Consider the following 19,467-nt stretch of genomic DNA (forward strand, 5'->3'; position numbering starts at 1 on the left):
GAGAGAGAGAGAGAGAGAGAGAGAAAGAGAGAGAGAGAGAGAGAGAGAGAGAGAGAGAGAGAGAGAACGAAAGAGAGAGAGAGAGAGAGAGAGAGAGAGAGGGAGCGAGAGAGAGAGAGAGAGACTTGCTAGCATATGTTTTTTCCTTTTATTTCTTCTTCTCCGCCCTGCTTTCTCTAAGCAGTCCTGTGCCAGGAGAGATAAAGAGACACTGGTGGCTAGACGAGGTAGAGGGAGAGAAAGTAAGAGGGAGAATAAGAGGCTGTCAGCAGCCTATAAATCAGAGTGTGATGTTATGCAATGCTACATCAGGTCAGGAGAGGATCATCTGCTAGCGCTACGCTAGGAGGCTATGCTAGGTCGGTACGCTGGGTGGCTACGCTAGGTGGTTATGCTAGGTGGCTACTCTCGTGCTATCATACTCTAGCGGAGCATATCCATTTGGGTGTGGAGGGATAAAAAGATAGAGGGAAAGGTAGAGAGGGGTAGAGGGAGGTGGAGAGAGGTAAAGAGATGTGGAAAGAGGTAGTGAGAGATAGGGAGGTAGAGAGAGGTAGAGAGAGAGAGGGGGGGGGGGTAGAGAGAGAGGTTGGGAGAGGTGTGAGAGGGAGGTTGAGCCATCCAGGCAAGGAGAGAAGGAATAATCCACTAATGCTAAGCAAGGTGGCTACGCTAGCACTATCATGCTCTGCACGCACTACCCCAGGGAAACTACAGAGAAAGGATTAAGAGAAATGTATTTCTCCTGTGGCTCAGGACTCAACTCACAACACACCAAGTCAGGGCCAATTGGTGGCTTCAAGGTGTCTTAACCCTCGGCTGTGGCTATAGATTAGAAATAAGACATTCAATGGTAAAGCTACAAAAAGTGATTTACCATTTAGCATACCACTTAGTATCTATTCTAAACATTACCAGCAGAACAGAGTACTCTAACATTCCATCTGTCCATGGCCTTTGATTTCAAGTTCCTTCCAGCCCTGGCAGTTGCCCCAAAGACAGTTGGTTCAGACCAAGCAGCTGCAGAAATGGTTGGCTACAGATGGATCACAATGCATAAAAGGATTTTGGGAAACCCCTGGGTTAGAGGTCAGGGGTCAAGGAGTGTCTGCTGCCCAGCTTAGTAAGAGTCTTCCAAAAAAATTACCTAATACTAATAATATCAATCATCATAATGATATACATGTATAATATAATATTGGTTTCAAAATTCCCTGGATGGAGGACAGGGGTCAAGGAACCTACCGGAAGCCCAGGCGGTGGAAGTCTTTACTCCCCAGCTTGGTGAGGATCTTCCTGGCCGAGTCCTCTAGGTTGTTAGACCCCTCATCGTTGACCATCATGGCCAGAATCATCCCATTGTCTACCACATCTACATACTGGGCCAGGCGACGACTCTCTTCTTTACTGCGGTATGTGTCAAACCTGGGTAATGGAGTGGGAGGGGGAGGTGAATGGTTAGTCTATATCAGTGTTTCCCAATTCCGGTACCACGAATGGCACACATTTGTGTTGTGTCGGACAAAAACACCCGATTCAACTTGTCAAGGGCTTGATGATTAGTTGACAAGTAGCATCAGGTGTGCTTGTCCGGTTCCACAATATAAATATGTACTGTTGGCACTACTAGAGGAGTGGAGATGTGAAACACTGATGTGAAACACTGAACAGAGCATGAAAAAAGACCTTCAATCACTCCAACAAACATCTTCCTCTGAAGGTTGATCTATGGTGGATCTTCTGATAAATATACCAACAAATATCAATGAATGAATTGCACACAGCGCCCAAAACAGTCCCATGGGAGCATACTGTAAGATCTTGAGGGTGAGGTCTCAATTTGGTTGTGTGAGGAAATTGAGGTCAATGGTAATTGATATCAAACCAATAGTAAATACATTTGTCAAATGGGGTTTTAATTTCTCCTGACGCAATACTTCTCTTGGAAGCAAAGTTTGTTTTGTTTAATGGCTTTTTAATGATTGTTTACCAGTACTCTGACGGCATATTAAATGTTTTTCTAACTACAGTACATATTAAATGTTTTCTGACATTCTTTATCCAATCAGAGATGTTGAACGATGGGATAGGGAGAACATTATAAATCTATTAGATAGTTAATACCAACAGGAGTGTGTTTGCTATTCTCCCTATCTTCTAGTGTCATATTATAACTGTCACACCCTGATCTGTTTCACCTGTCTTTGTGCTTGTCTCCACCCCCTCTAGATGTCACCTATCTTCGCCATCCTCTCTTTGTCTGTTGCCAGTTCGTCTTGTCTTGTCAGGTCTTAAAAGCATGTTTTTTCATCTTCCTGCTTTCTCAAGTTTCTGTTTCCTAGTTTCCCCGGTTCTGACCATTCTGCCTGCCCTGACCCCGAGCCTGCCTGCCGTTCTGTACCTGCCTGCCCTAACCCCGAGCCTGCCTGCCGTTCTGTACCTGCCTGCCCTGACCCCGAGCCTGCCTGCCGTTCTGTACCTGCCTGACCCTGACCCCGAGCCTGCCTGCCGTTCTGTACCTGCCTGCCCTGACCCCGAGCCTGCCTGCCGTTCTGTATCTGCCTGCCCTGACCCCGAGCCTGCCTGCCCTGACCCCGAGCCTGCCTGCCGTTCTGTACCTGCCTGACCCTGACCCTGAGCCTGCCTGCCGTTCTGTACCTGCCTGCCCTGACCCCGAGCCTGCCTGCCGTTCTGTACCTGCCTGCCCTGACCCCGAGCCTGCCTGCCGTTCTGTACCTGCCTGACCCTGACCCCGAGCCTGCCTGCCGTTCTGTACCTGCCTGACTCTGACCTGATCACGAACCTCTGCCTGCCCTGACCCCGAGCCTGCCTGCCGTTCTGTACCTGCCTAACCCTGAACCGATTACGAAACTCTGCCTGCCCTGACCCCGAGCCTGCCTGCCGTTCTGTACTTGCCTGACCCTGACCCGATTACGAACCTCTGCCTGCCCTGACCCCGAGCCTGTTTGCCGTTCTGTACCTGCCTTACTCTGCCCTGGATTTACCGACCTCTGCCTGCCCTGACCCTGAGCCTGCCTGCTGTTCTGTACCTTATTGACTCTGCCCTGGATTACCGACCTGCCCTTACTGCCCTTGACCAGTCTTCTGCCTGGCCCCTGTTTGGGTCAATAAACATCTGTGATTCTAGCTGTCTGCATCTGGGTCTTATCCTGAGTTCTGATAATAACAATATCTGTCATGACTTAAAGATAGAATCTGCATTAGGGGAAACCGCTCCGCATTTCGGTGTCCACTGTCCGCCCCAGCACTTTTGTTCAAATTATTTTAGTGGACTAAACGGAGGTGAGGTGTGTTGAGCAGAGTGGTCAAAACTGAAAATAGCAGTACATATTGTGCTGTTCGCTTCCCCCTGCCATGATGTCAGAGGGTTGTCTGCAGTAACTTCTTTGTTGTAATATTCCAAACAGACAAGGCAGTTTCACTATGAAGGATTCCAGATTTAAAGAGACAACCAATTCCTCCAGTGTTGTTTTTTTTAAACATGTTTGCTTACCACAACCATTCTGTTACAACAGGGGTGTTGAAGTCATTTATTTTCAGTGATTGTTGGCAGGCTAATGTTGCTACTATTAAACAAAGTTAAATAGAGTTTAGATGTAAAAAAAAACAGTCAAGGTGAAAGGGTTACATAATTCCAGTAACTTTCCAGAAGTCCCCAGGTTTTCCAGAAGTCCCCAGGTTTTCCAGAAGTCCCCAGGTTTTCCAGAAGTCCCCAGGTTTTCCAGAAGTCCCCAGGTGTTCCAGAAGTCCCCAGGTTTTCCAGAAGTCCCCAGGTTTTCCAGAAGTCCCCAGGTTTTCCAGAAGTCCCCAGGTTTTCCAGAAGTCCCCAGGTTTTCCAGAAGTCCTCAGGTTTTCCAGAAGTCCCCAAGTTTTCCAGAAGTTCCCAGGTTTTCCAGAAGTTCCCAAGTTTTCCAGAAGTCCCCAGGTTTTCCAGAAGTCCCCAGGTTTTCCAGAAATCCCAGTTGGAAGATTTCTGGAATAAGACGGTAATACGCAGGACATCCTTCCAACCAACATTTCTGGAATAAGACGGTAATACGCAGGACATCCTTCCAACCATCATTTCTGGAATAAGACAGTAATACGCAGGACATCCTTCCAACCAACATTTCTGAAATAAGACAGTAACACGCAGGACATCCTTCCAACCAACATTTCTGAAATAAGACGGTAATACGCAGGACATCCTTCCAACCATCATTTCTGGAATAAGACGGTAACACGCAGGACATCCTTCCAACCAACATTTCTGGAATAAGACAGTAACACGCAGGACATCCTTCCAACCAACATTTCTGGAATAAGACGGTAATACGCAGGACATCCTTCCAACCATCATTTCTGGAATAAGACGGTAATACGCAGGACATCCTTCCAACCAACATTTCTGGAATAAGACAGTAACACGCAGGGCATCCTTCCAACCATCATTTCTGGAATAAGACGGTAACACGCAGGACATCCTTCCAACCAACATTTCCGAAAACCTGGGAACTTTTGAAAAATTTACCAGAATTGTGCAAGCCTAAAGGTGAAATAAAAACATGACAATATATAAAATACCTATCATTGTGGAGCACTTCTCCAGTCTTGGGGTCGATGACGTGAACTATGATCCCCCGGTTGCCCCAGCCCCTCTCGAACAGGTAGCTGTTGTCCTCGCTCTCCCCTGGGTGCAGGGTCTTGTTGAGGAAGGTCCACGACAACTTCTTCTCCCCATGGATCTCCAGTGTCCCTCCTGTCCCCACACCAATGTACTTACGGCCAAAGTAACTGTGCTCTGTGTCTGTGTCGTCAGACCTGGAGAAGAGTCAATGATTGATCAACCAATTAATAAAGAATATGAGCTAGAGGGTTACACAATAGGGGATAAGGGGATATAGGCTAGAATATACCAGATAAAGTCTAAAGACTAGGATATAGAGGCTAGGGGCTAGGAGATAGAGGCTAGGAAATAGAGCCTAAGAGACATAGGCTAGGAGATAGAGGCTAGGGGCTAATAGATAGAGACTAGGGGCTAATAGATAGAGACTAGGGGCTAGGAGATAGAGGTGAGGAGATAGAGGCTAGGGGCTAATAGATAGAGGCTAGGGGCTAGGAGATAGAGGCTAGGAGATAGAGGCTAGGGGCTAATAGATAGAGGCGAGGGGATAGGAGATAGAGTCTAGGAGATAGAGACTAGGGGCTAATAGATAAGAGTCTAGGGGCTAATAGACAGAGTCTAGGGGCTAATAGACAGAGGCTATGAGTTACAGGCTAGAGGCTAGGAGATAGAAGTGAGGAGATAGAGTCGAGGGGCTAGGAGATAAGGGCTAAGAGAATAGAGGCTAGACGATAGAGGATAGGAGCTATGACAAAGAGGCTTGAGACTAGGAGAAAGAGGATAGAGTCTAGAGGCTACCAAATAGGTTGAGGGCTGAAGGCTATGAGATCTGGTCTGGGTTCAAAACCCACCTTCCAAATAAGGAGATGGTAAGGTTGCCCTTATACGGGCAGTCAGGACTTCCTATGTGCAGCTGTCCTCTGTTGCCGATCAGAATGTGTTTGGTACGCAGTAGGATGGGACGATACGAGTCTGCTATCACTAACTTTCCTAGAGAGAGAGAGAGAGAGAGAGAGAGAGAGAGAGAGAGAGAGAGAGAGAGAGAGAGATCTTTACTGGTGAGATCTCCTGGCAGGTATTTCATGCCCTGGGGCCTGACACATCACATCTCCCTTCCTTTTATGGCACTGAGCTGTGGCTCAGACAAACACAGACAGACATAGACACAGACACACACACAGACACAGACACAGACACAGGGGGGGAAACTCAATAACCCTTTATGAGGGCTGCATTTCACGATAACGTCCATCTGACAGAGGTTATGTAGTCCTGTAGAGAAGTGGATGAGAGATGGGGACATTGATTTGACTGTGAGTTAGTGGTTACCTGGACACACAGTATCAGGTTCCTAACTCACACATACACATGTAACCAGTGTGAAATGGCTACACTGTTACATTGATGATGTTGACTCAGATCACTGGTTGCTGTGGAGAAGGAGAAGGTCAAAGGGTGTAAACCATGTGAAATGGCTAGCTAGTTAGCGGTGTACACCAGCGGCATTTCAATCGGTGACGTAACTCGCTCTGAGACCTTGAAGTAGTGGTTTCCTTTGCTCTGCAAGCTTTTGTGGAGCGATAGGTAACAATGCTTTGAGGGTGACTGTTGTCGATGTATGCAGAGAATCCCTGGTTGAGCCCAGTTTGGGACGGAAGCAAGACTGTCACACACACACAATTGATGGATAAAGTAAATTTGGGTGACAGTTTAACAATATGATTGCAGACACACACACACAGACGTACCTCCGTTGAGGATCTCTATGGAGTGGACAGTAGCTGAAGAGGTGAGGATGACCTTTCTGCCATAGCCAATGGTAACATGGTGGGCTTCACTGTGGCCGGGGGTCCATGGCTGCAGGCCGGGCTCCCTGTCTGGACACACTGTTGGATCGACCAATAGGGTTAACGTCATGACACACACAGATCTCACTGATCCCTGAAGTTCTGATCTGGCCCATAGTTTCCAACAACAAACACTATGCCAACATCCTATAATTCATTCATCAGTCAATGTCATTGATTGGACGGACACCAAACGGGCCGGCCAACCAGATTTTCCCCTGGGCTAATACAGATTGATTAATAGGCTCCAATCGACTGGTTTTCTCCATGAAAGAACCCAGCTGAGAAACCATCGGACACAGCAGTTTGAGAGTTAGGTCTTGGAACTAGATCTGTCTGGGCTTTAGCCAAATCCTTTGTCATTCTCATGTCGTGTCTGACTCAAGGAGTTGGCTAAAGAACTAGCTGTTATTGCAACAAGGGGTTAGACAGCTAGTAGTATAGCTCTGGGGATGCTGGAGGTTCAGAGAGAGAGAAAGAACAGTTCAGAGAGAGAAAGAGAAATAGAGAGAGAGAGAGAGAGAGAGAGAGAGAGAGGGGAACAGAGAGGAACAGATAGGAGAGAGAAAGATCGAGAAAGAAAAAGATAGACAAATAGAGAAAAAGAGAGAATGAGAGACATTTGAAATGTCTATGAAATGTATTTATTATTTTGGCACTTTTGTGATTGTAGTGTTTACTGTTAATTTTTATTGTTTATTTCACTTTTGTTTATTATCTACAGTACTTCACTTGCTTTGGCAATGTTAACATATGTTTCCCATGCCAAAAAAGCCTTTGAAATTGAGAGAGCGAGAGAGCGAGAGAGCGAGAGAGCGAGAGAGCGAGAGAGCGAGAGTGCGAGAGTGCGAGAGTGCGAGCGAGAGAGCGAGAGAGCGAGAGAGCGAGAGTGCGAGCGAGAGAGAGAGAGAGTGTGTAAAGGGAAGTATCTGGAGTCCACCAATAGGTTCAGAGTTCCTACTTCCTCTGTTCTCTGTGTGATCATGATGTGAAGGACAGTGGTCTGGCGATCTGCAACAGGCGTTGCACTACACTGGGCAATGACATCTGCACACACACATTCACACAGTATGCCACATAAACAAACTCAAATAAAACATGAACACAGGCAAAAACACAAACTTACAGAAGCCCTGAAGCCCAAGGCAAACAATAACAAGAAAAATTGAATTATCTCGTCCGAACAACTTGGTAACTTGGAGACTTTTATCTCCCTCACCAACTTCAAACATCTGCTATCTGAGCAGTTAACCGATCGCTGCAGCTGTACATAGTCTATCGGTAAATAGCCCACCCATTTTTACCTACCTCATCCCCATACTGTTTTTATTTATTTTATTTTCTGCTCTTTTGCACACCAATATCTCTACCTGTACATGACCATCTGATCATTTATCACTCCAGTGTTAATCTGCAAAATTGTAATTATTCGCCTACCTCCTCATGCCTTTTGCACACAATGTATATAGACTCTCCTTTTTTCTACTGTATTATTGACTTGTTCATTGTTTACTCCATGTGTAACTCTGTGTTGTAAATGAGAACTTGTTCTCAACTAGCCTACCTGGTTAAATAAAGGTGAAATAAAAAAATAATTAAAAAAAACGACTTAAGCTCAAATGAAATGGGAAGCATTTTTTTAAAGCTTGTGAACGAGCCTGCTCATGCTGAAAATAGTGTCAACGGCGTCCAAATCAATCAAATTGTATTGGTTACATACACGTGTTTAGCAGATGTTATTCAGCTGCAGCAAAATGCTTGTGTTTCTAGCTCTGACAGTGCAGTAATGTCTAACCAGTAATATCTAACATTTTCACAACATATACTGTACCCAATACACACACATCTAAGTAGGAATGAATTAAGAATATATACATATGGACGAGCGATGTCAGAGCGGCATGTACTAAGATACAGTAGAATGGTATAGAATACAGTATATACATATGAGATGAGTAAGCCAGATATGTAAACATTATTAAGTGACTAAGATACAGTAGAATAGTATAGAATACAGTATATACATATGAGATGAGTAAGCCAGATATGTGAACATTATTAAGTGACTAAGATACAGTAGAATAGTATAGAATACTGTATATACATATGAGATAAGTAATGCCAGAAATGGAAATATTATCAAACAAGTATGACGTCATAGCACTTCAAATTAGAATGTAATTAGAAATTAGAATTCTAATTCAAATTAGAATTTTACCAACAATGCTGGTAAAATGAGCAGGTAAATTACATTTGTAGAAAAGGAATTAAAAGGAATTGTTTTGATCTTCCCTATGATAAGGAGACTAAAGATGTAGATTCAAATGGATTGTGTTTATCACACGTTATTCATATACACATTGACACAACAAACATATCATCAACATACCATCATTAACCACAGTATTTCCTGAGCATTCAGAGTGAACGGATAATAATATAATTCCCAAGGAAGCGAGGCCAAGTCTCGGCGTGCCTGGCAGCGGACATGTGGAAACGCTGACCTCGACGCTTTTCAAACTGTTTCATCAAAAACCACAGTGTACCCTGACTGAACTCTGTCTCAAATGACACACAGACAGCCACACACACAGACAGACAGACACACACACACACACACACAGACAGACACACACACACACACACACACACACACAGACACACACATACACACAGACAGCCACATACACACACAAACAGCCACACATATACGCACACACACACACAGACAGCCACATACACACACACACACACACAGACAGCCACACACACACACACACACACACACACACACACACACACACACACACACACACACACACAGCCACAAACACACTCATACATACACACACACACCCACACACACACACACACACACACAGACAGACAGACACACACCTACACACACACACACACACACACACACACAGACAGACAGACACATACACGCACATACAGCCACACATATACGCACACACACACAGACAGCCACATACACACACACACACACAGACAGCCACACTCACAGCCACACTCACACACACTCAGCCACACACACACATGCAGCCACACACACATGCAGCCACACACACACACACACACACACACACACACACACACACACACACACACACACACACACACACACACACACACACACACACACACACACAGACATACACACACACACAGCCACATACACACACACACACACACACACACACACACACACACAGACAGCCACATACACACACAAAGACAGCCACGTACACACACACACACACACACACAGCCACACACACACACACACACACACACACACACATACACAAAGACAGCCACGTACACACACACACACACACACACACAGCCACACACACACACACACACACACAGACAGACAGACACACACCTACACACACACACACACACACAGACAGACACACACACACAGACCGCCACACACACACACACACACACACACACACACACACACACACACACACAGCCACATACACACACACACACACACACACAGCCACATACACACACACACACACAGACAGCCACACACACACACACACACACACACACAGACAGCCACATACACACACACACACACACAGCCACATACACAAGTGCACTGCTTTTGAGCGGAGCCACATAGGGACAGCCACATAAATCTCTGGTCAAACATAGGACTTTATATTTAGGAGATTTCGAAAGCCAGGAACGATTTAGAAACTGAAACAACACCTCCAGGACCTTCAAATGGACTGGATGCAAGTTTTCAATAGGAAATTCTGTGTGTGTGTGTGTGTGTGTGCGTGTGTGTGTGTGTGTGTGTGTGTGTGTGTGTGTGTGTGTGTGTGTGTGTGTGTGTGTGTGTGTGTGTGTGTGTGTGTGTGTGTGTGTGTGTGTGTTAGGGTTATCACGATACCAGTATCAAGATAAAATTATACTTGATTTTCCATGGCCAAACATGAAAACACAAAGCACTTGTAAAATATTGTGTGTTATAGCTTGGAAAATAAACACATGTGGCTCTGGATGACAACATAATGAAGTTTATTTCCAATTAGGACGGTTTCAGTCAAGAGTGGGCTCCCGAGTGGTGCATACTGTAAACAACAACACCCCACAAAGCATAGTGTAAACAACAACACCCCACAAAGCATAGTGTAAACAACAACAAAACAACACCCCACAAAGCATAGTGTAAACAACTACAAAACAACACCCCAAAGCATACTGTAAACAACAACAAAACAACACGCCACAAAGCATAGTGTAAACAACAACAAAACAACACCCCACAAAGCATACTGTAAACAGCAACAAAACAACATCCCACAAAGCATACTGTAAACAACAACAAAACAACATTCCACAAAGCATACTGTAAACAACAACAAAACAACATCCCAGAAAGCATACTGTAGCTATTGTCTATTTCTGCCCTCAACCACACGCTCTCATTCTGTGAATCCCTATGGAAAGGCAGATGAGATGATGCTTTGAAGAAGTTGCCCTTAGGCAGATATCTAGGATCAGCTTTTCCTCCACGGAGCGTAACCCTAACCATTATGGGGAATATGCTAAACTGAGCTTAGTTCAGTGTCTAAGGGGGATCTTCATCTTACTCCATTGGGCTCTACCAGTGGGAAGCAGAGGGTGTTAATAAACAACATCATACATGAATTATAAATATGTATATTATTTTGACAGTAAGTTTGACAATAGCACTGTTTAAAGTCTTTGTCATTATGTTGGAACTTCATGCTGTGTTTTAAGAGCACACTGACACACAAAGGCATGATGTCGTGTGTGTGTGTGTGTGTGTGTGTGTGTGTGTGTGTGTGTGTGTGTGTGTGTGTGTGTGTGTGTGTGTGTGTGTGTGTGTGTGCGTGTGTGTGTGTGTGTGTGTGTGTGTGTGTGCGTGTGTGCATGCATGCGTATTTACAACTGACAAAAACAGCAGCATAAACACATGCCTCCCTCCTACTGCTCATGTTACTTTTCTGCCCTTTAAAGGGTAAGTGGGATTATGACCCAATCTGGCAACCGGAGGAAGTCAACCTGGCAACCGAAGCTAGGCCTTCATGTTAGTGAATATACAGAGTAGCTTACTGTCAAAAACAAAAACACTATGGTAGGAAACAGCAGAGAGAGAAAGGAAGAGAGAGCGTGAGAGCGTGAGAGAGAAAGAGAGAGAGAAACATTGCTTTGGCAATGTTTCCCATGCCAATAAAGACCCTTGAATTTAATTTAACATTTAACTGACAGAGAGAGAAGGAAGGAAATGTAGAAATATTTGTTATGTGTCCGTTACTATGAAAACCTGAGCCATTGGAGTCTAGCCATGGCTTTAGAGGCTGCCCTGCCGCACACACACACACACCCACCCACCCAGACACACACACCCACCCAGACACACACACACACCCACCCAGACACACCCACCCAGACACACACACACACACACTCACCCAGACACACACACACACCCACCCAGACACACACACCCACCCACACCCACCCACACACACACACACACACACACACTCACCCAGACACACACACACACCCACCCACACACCCACACACACACACACACACACACACACACACACACACCCAGACACACACACACACACACACACACACACACACACACACACACACACAGACACACACCCACCCAGACACACACACACACACACACCCACCCAGACACACACACACACCCAGACACCCAGACACACACACACACCCAGACACCCAGACACACACCCAGACACACACACACACCCACACACCCAAACACACACACCCACCCAGACACACACACACCTAGACACAGAGGGAGAAGGTGGAGAGGGAGATCCACTCTCCTTTCCTCACACGTGGCAGACACAGTTATACCTTCAATCGCTCAGACTGACCTACTTCCTCCTTCTCACTCCCTCCCTTCATACCGCTCCCACTTTCCCTCTCCTTACCTCTCTTTCAAACCCTCCCCATCCCTCTCATTCCCTTGCTCTTTCCATCTCCCTCCTCTCGCTCTCTCTCCTTCCATTTCACCCCCTCCATCGTTCTCCCTCTACCTCCTACCCTCTCCTTCTATTACGCTGCCTCCCTCCATACTCTCTCTCCCTACATCTCTCTTCCTCCATTCATCTCTCACCATCCATTTATCCTCCATCATCCCTCTCCATCCTACTCAACTACAAAGGTCAAATACCTAAAAATTGTTGTTCTGCAGCTAGTCAGGGCTATGTTCCACTACAGAAAACTCTACCCTCTACCAGGGCCATGTTCCACTACAGGAAACTCTACCCTCTACCAGGGCCATGTTCCACTACAGAAAACTCTACCCTCTAACAGGGCCATGTTCCACTACAGAAAACTCGACCCTCTACCAGGGCCATGTTCCACTATAGAAAACTCTACCCTCTACCAGGGCCATGTTCCACTACAGAAAACTCTACATGGTGGAGGTGGGGCAGTATTCTGACTTCAGATCATAGTCTCATACCTGTAATAACAGCTGAATGACCTGTCCTAAACCCCTAATACCTGTCATAACACAGTCATAACATTCATAAGAGCTGTAATAGCTGCAGTACTGACCTGTCGTAAACACCTAATACCACTCTAATACCTGTCATAACACAGTCATAACATTCATAAGATCTGTAATATCTTCAGTACTGCCCTGTCGTAAACCCCTAATACCTCTGTAATACCTGTCATAACACAGTCATAACATTCATAAGATCTGTAATATCTTCAGTACTGACCTGTCGTAAACCCCTAATACCTCTGTAATACCTGTCATAACACAGTCATAACATTCATAAGATCTGTAATAACTGTAGTACTGACCTGTCGTAAACACCTAATATCTCTGTAATACCTGTCATAACACAGTCATAACATTTATAAGATCTGTAATATCTTCAGTGCTGACCTGTCGTAAACCCCTAATACCTCTGTAATACCTGTCATAACACAGTCATAACATTCATAAGAGCTGTAATATCTTCAGTACTGACCTGTCGTAAACCCCTAATACCTCTGTAATACCTGTCATAACACAGTCATAACATTCATAAGAGCTGTAATAGCTGCAGTACTGACCTGTCGTAAACTCCTAATACCTCTCTAATACCTGTCATAACACAGTCATAACATTCATAAGAGCTGTAATATCTTCAGTACTGACCTGTCTTAAACCCCTAATACCTCTGTAATACCTGTCATAACACAGTCATAACATTCATAAGAGCTGTAATAACTGCAGTACTGACCTGCCTGTATGATAGGCAGCACAGCCATCAGCAGTGGGACGCACATCTTCATCTCTCAATGAGAAGTATGGATTACTGGCAGAAGAGAAGTTTTCTCCAGAGTGTGCACTTCAGAGTGTGCACTTCGTAGGGCTTAATGTGGGTTAGCAGGGGCTCACAGGGGGATGAGGCCAAAGGCACCTGCAATAAGAACAGATAGAAGACAAATAGTGTTAAACCACATTACATGGTGCCATGCTCTTTACAGTCAAGGCTTTTGAGGATTTGAAAACGTTGGTGTTTTGGACTTCAAAGAGTTGGAGGAGAGAAGTTTTCTCCCTATATCTCCCATCTCGCAGGATCAAAGACTAGCACAGCGACGAACGTAGCATAGCCACTGGGATAATAACAGTTATATCTCACTGGTTTTACACTAGTTATATAAAACACTTACGTAACAAGGAGGGAAAACCCTACTGTATGAGGACATATGAGGACTAAACGTTGGGCCCAATTAAATTGGCTGTTTCTTGCATTGTATTGACGCAGTACCTGTTTTTACAAAGGTAAAAACACGAAACAGTTATTATGGGTATTCAAATAAATGTAATGAAACCTATTACTGGTGGACGTCTTTCAGGTGGATGTACAGATGTGTTTAAGTAGGGTGGAAAAATTCCAGGAAAGCTTTTCCAGACATCCTGGTAGGAGGATTCTGGGTTTTCTGCTTATTCTGTGATCTTCCAACTAGGATTTCTGGAAAACCTGGGAATTTTGGGAAACGCTATTGAAGTAGAATTTGAACAAAGAACTTGCAGAAACATTTCTAAAGCAGATTTGATTCAATTCCAGTCTCCGTGTTCCTTTTAATACATTGGAGCCTATAGTTGCTAATGAGTTTTTTGTCTGTTGTTTTCACCATAGTGGAGTTAGATACAGCAGATCCATTCCATTTACATGTTAGTCATTTAGCAGACACTCTTATCCAGAGAGACTTACAGGAGATATTAGGGTTAGGTGCGTTGTTCAAGGGCGAATAGACAGATGTTTCACCAAGACGACTCAGGGACTCGAACGAGCGACCTTTCGGTTACTAACGCTCTAAGCCGCTAGGTTACCTGCCGCCCCGAACCAAAATCAACACTAGGCTAAAATAGTGACCCTGTTATAAAAATGATTTGTAGATACATGAAGACATGACACACATAATAAGAAATGACGTAACATAGATTTGTATACGTTTTTATTCCATCTATCTCAAAGGAGGAGTTGTATACAGAGAGACCGAACGCAGAGAGAGGGGTCCATTAGTCATAGTGTGTATCCTCTTGTCAGAACTGGACCTGCAGACACAGAGGGGAGGTTGGGACTAAACTGGCCCCTCATCAATATTGGTGTTCTCAGTCCCACAATGCCACAGGGTAGCTGGTCCGGTTAGTCCTGCAGAGAGAGAAGAAGCAGAGAGAAGATAAGATAAGGGCTAGTGTGTGTGTGTGTGTGTGTGTGTGTGTGTGTGTGTGTTCCACTAAAGGGGTATTAACAACACGTACATTCCTCTGTTCAAATTAGACGTGATGTTTTATCTGGGGCATCACAAACACACACACTCCCCCACATTCTATAGACTGAGAGGTTCTATTGTATCTAGAACCAACATGTCTTAGAACCTCAGTAAATTGATTCTAATACATGTTGGTTCTAGATACAGTAGAACCTCTCATTCTAAGATTGTAAAACATGTTGGTCTAGATACAGTAGAACCTCTCAGTCTATAGATTCTAAAACATGTTGGTCTAGATACATGGGGCATGGGGCGTGATAGTGACTAGGGTGGGTCATCTAGGTGAATTGTATTTCTATGGTGGCCTGATATGGTTCCCAATCAGAGGCAGCTGTTTATCATTGTCTCTGATTGGGGATCATATTTAGGTAGCCATTTTCCCCATTGTGTTTGTGGGATCTTGTCTACAGTTAGTTGCCTGTGTGCACACCAGTAGCGTCACGTTTCTTTTGTGCTTGTTTGTTTGGTGAGTTTCTATTAATTAAAATATGTGGAACTCTACGCACGCTGCACTTTGGTCCAATCATGACGACGAGCGTGACAAGATTCTAAGACATGTTGGTCTAGATACAGTAGAACCTCTTAGTCTATAGATTCTAAGACATGTTGGTCTAGATACAGTAGAACCTCTCAGTCTATAGATTCTAAGACATGTTGGTCTAGATACAGTAGAACCTCTCAGTCTATATATTCTAAGACATGTTTATCTAGATACAGTAGAACCTCTCAGTCTATATATTCTAAGACATGATTATCTAGATACAGTAAAACCTCTCAGTCTATATATTCTAAGACATGTTGGTCTAGATACAGTAGAACCTCTCAGTCTATAGATTTTAAGACCTGTTGATCTAGATACAGTAGACCCTCTCAGTATATATATTCTAAGACATGTTGGTCTAGATACAGTAGAACCTCTCAGTCTATAGATTCTAAGACATGTTTATCTAGATACAGTAGAACCTCTCAGTCTATAGATTCTAAGACATGTTTATCTAGATACAGTAGAACCTCTCAGTCTATAGATTCTAAGACATGTTGATCCAGATACAGTAGAACCTCTCAGTCTATAGATTCTAAGACATGTTGGTCTAGATACAGTAGAAACTCTGTTCTAGCCAGCACCTCGCCTAAACAGGTGTGTGTTTCTTTCACCTCCAGCACAGGGAATATTAACAGAACCTTAGTTCAGTAGCTGTCTATGCTGTAGTGCACACACACACACACACACACACACACACACACACACACACACACACACACACACACACACAGTGTAGAGTACAAGCCTGCTGGTTATGAGAGAGTTTATGGGCTCAGCGGAACTATGAAAGCAGAAGTTACTCTACGTCTGAGCATTGCTCTGTGGAAACAGACACACACACACACACACCCACAGGATTAATAGAACTTCGGTGAGGGATTCACCTTTTTCTCTTCCTGAAGTACGCTCACCAGCCACACACACACACACACACACACACACACACACACACACACACACACACACACACACACACACACAGAGAAAACGGGGTGGAGACAGGACCTTCAATGACGGTCATTTCCTTCTAAACTAAAACCAGACCCAAATGCCCTGTATAAACATCCATTAGCTCCATGAATAGTTTGTAATAATATACTTTTAGGGTAAAAAACAGCAGTATAAACCTAAAACTACAATAAATAATATACTATTATGGTAGAATACCAAATGACAGACAGTTGAGTCTTGTTAAAACCATGGACAGCTGGAGCTACAGTAGGTAATGTAGGTAATGTAGATAATGGTATTTCACCAAAAACACTGAATATGAGAGGAACATGATCCCCTCAGAACTGTGCTGATGAGACACACACCCTAAAATCTACACCACGCCCTAGCATAACACACACAGACACACACGTGCACACACACATGCACACACACATGCACACACACACACCGCCCAAATAGGTCCACAGACGATGCAATCTCAACCACACTGCACACTGCCCTAACCCATCTGGACAAGAGGAATAACTATGTGAGAATGCTGTTCATCGACTACAGCTCGGCATTTAACACCATAGTGCCCTCCAAGCTCGTCATCAAGCTCGAGACCCTGGGTCTCGACCCCGCCCTGTGCAACTGGGTACTGGACTTCCTGACGGGCCGCCCCCAGGTGGTGAGGGTAGGCAACAACATTTACACCCCGCTGATCCTCAACACTGGGGCCCCACAAGGGTGCGTTCTGAGCCCTCTCCTGTACTCCCTGTTCACCCACGACTGCGTGGCCACGCACGCCTCCAACTCAATCATCAAGTTTGCGGACGACACAACAGTGGTAGGCTTGATTACCAACAACAACGAGACGGCCTACAGGGAGGAGGTGAGGGCCCTCGGAGTGTGGTGTCAGGAAAATAACCTCACACTCAACGTCAACAAAACTAAGGAGATGATTGTGGACTTCAGGAAACAGCAGAGGGAACACCCCCCTATCCACATCGATGGAACAGTAGTGGAGAGGGTAGTAAGTTTTAAGTTCCTCGGCGTACACATCACAGACAAACTGAATTGGTCCACCCACACAGACAGCGTTGTGAAGAAGGCGCAGCAGCGCGTCTTCAACCTCAGGAGGCTGAAGAAATTCGGCTTGTCACCAAAAGCACTCACAAATTTCTACAGATGCACAATCGAGAGCATCCTGTCGGGCTGTATCACCGCCTGGTACGGCAACTGCTCCGCCCACAACCGTAAGGCTCTCCAGAGGGTAGTGAGGTCTGCACAACGCATCACCGGGGGCAAACTACCTGCCCTCCAGGACACCTACACCACCCGATGTCACAGGAAGGCCATAAAGATCATCAAGGACAACAACCACCCGAGCCACTGCCTGTTCACCCCGCTATCACCCAGAAGGCGAGGTCAGTACAGGTGCATCAAAGCTGGGACCGAGAGACTGAAAAACAGCTTCTATCTCAAGGCCATCAGACTGTTAAACAGCCACCACTAACATTGAGTGGCTGCTGCCAACACACTGACTCAACTCCAGCCACTTGAATAATGGGAATTCATGGGAAATTATGTAAAATATATCACTAGCCACTTTAAACAATGCTACCTAATATAATGTTTACATACCCTACATTATTCATCTCATATGTATATGTATATACTGTACTCTATATCATCTACTGCATCTTTATGTAATACATGTATCACTAGCCACTTTAACTATGCCACTTTATTTACATACTCATCTCATATGTATATACTGCACTCAATACCATCTACTGTATCTTGCCTATGCCGCTCTGTACCATCACTCATTCATATATCTTTATGTACATATTCTTTATCCCCTTACACTTGTGTGTATAAGGTAGTAGTTAGTTGAATTGTTAGCTAGATTACTCGTTGGTTATTACTGCATTGTCGGAACTAGAAGCACAAGCATTTCGCTACACTCGCATTAACATCTGCTAACCATGTGTATGTGACAAATAAAATTTGATTAGATTTTTTGATTTGACACAACCACAGACAATCACACACAGCGTACAGAGTGATATATGGCCAATGAAGAGATAATTCCGATGTAGTGGTAATGCTATCCGTTATTGCAGGGTTCCCCAACCGGTGGACCGAGGGCCACGTTTGGCCCTCAGGTGATTTTATTTTTTGGTCTACAAATTCACCATCCGCTCAAGAAGAACTCATCATGAATCTAGCTGATGATCGCTGCACTATTGTCTCTCAGAGGTCACAGCAATAAGGTGCTTCCTCTAGACCAATCACTCAGAGGAAGCAGAGCTCACTGTCTGTGTTGAAACAGCTTTTTATAGACCTTTGTCCAGACACACTAATCCTGTTCAATATACCCTACTGTCTGTCTGTCCGTCGCTGTCTGTCCGTCTCTATGGGCCTGGACAAAGTTAAGCCCAAGTGCAGTCTATTCCTCTTTAATACCACTTTAATTGAGAAATATATCTATATGACTCATATTGTGGGTGACATTTAGAAGAAATGTTTCTTCTTAGAAAGTGTGCTGGGCCTGGGCCAAACATGGAGATGCAGCAAAGGCTTCTGTCAACAAGTAAATCCAGATGGAGAGATCCCTCAGAAGGCCTCAGGGCCAGGGAACAGAAGGGTTTGGTTCA

At 44.8% G+C, this 19,467-nt stretch overlaps 1 protein-coding gene across 7 annotated transcripts in view; it reads right to left on the minus strand.

The window, feature by feature from the left end:
• Window positions 1-19,467, minus strand: part of LOC118964944 (cell migration-inducing and hyaluronan-binding protein) — a 165,993-nt gene that overhangs the window by 59,381 nt on the left and 87,145 nt on the right. For 3 of the 7 annotated variants that reach the window (XM_090239145.1, XM_090239151.1, XM_090239152.1), the window contains exons 2-6: window positions 13,785-13,964; window positions 6,373-6,510; window positions 5,476-5,614; window positions 4,585-4,821; window positions 1,246-1,425 (exon numbers count right to left, since the gene is read on the minus strand). In XM_090239145.1, coding sequence (XP_090095271.1) covers window positions 1,246-1,425; window positions 4,585-4,821; window positions 5,476-5,614; window positions 6,373-6,510; window positions 13,785-13,836 — 746 coding nt within the window. In that variant the 5' untranslated portion in view covers window positions 13,837-13,964. Of the gene's footprint in view, window positions 1-1,245; window positions 1,426-4,584; window positions 4,822-5,475; window positions 5,615-6,372; window positions 6,511-13,784; window positions 13,965-15,002; window positions 15,204-19,467 lie in introns of all 7 variants that reach the window. The other 4 variants (XM_090239146.1, XM_090239147.1, XM_090239149.1 and 1 more) reach the window with 2 other exon arrangements.

Source organism: Oncorhynchus mykiss, chromosome 6 (assembly GCF_057628025.1).
Source record: "Oncorhynchus mykiss isolate SJ-2025 chromosome 6, ASM5762802v1, whole genome shotgun sequence".
Taxonomy (NCBI): domain Eukaryota; kingdom Metazoa; phylum Chordata; class Actinopteri; order Salmoniformes; family Salmonidae; genus Oncorhynchus; species Oncorhynchus mykiss.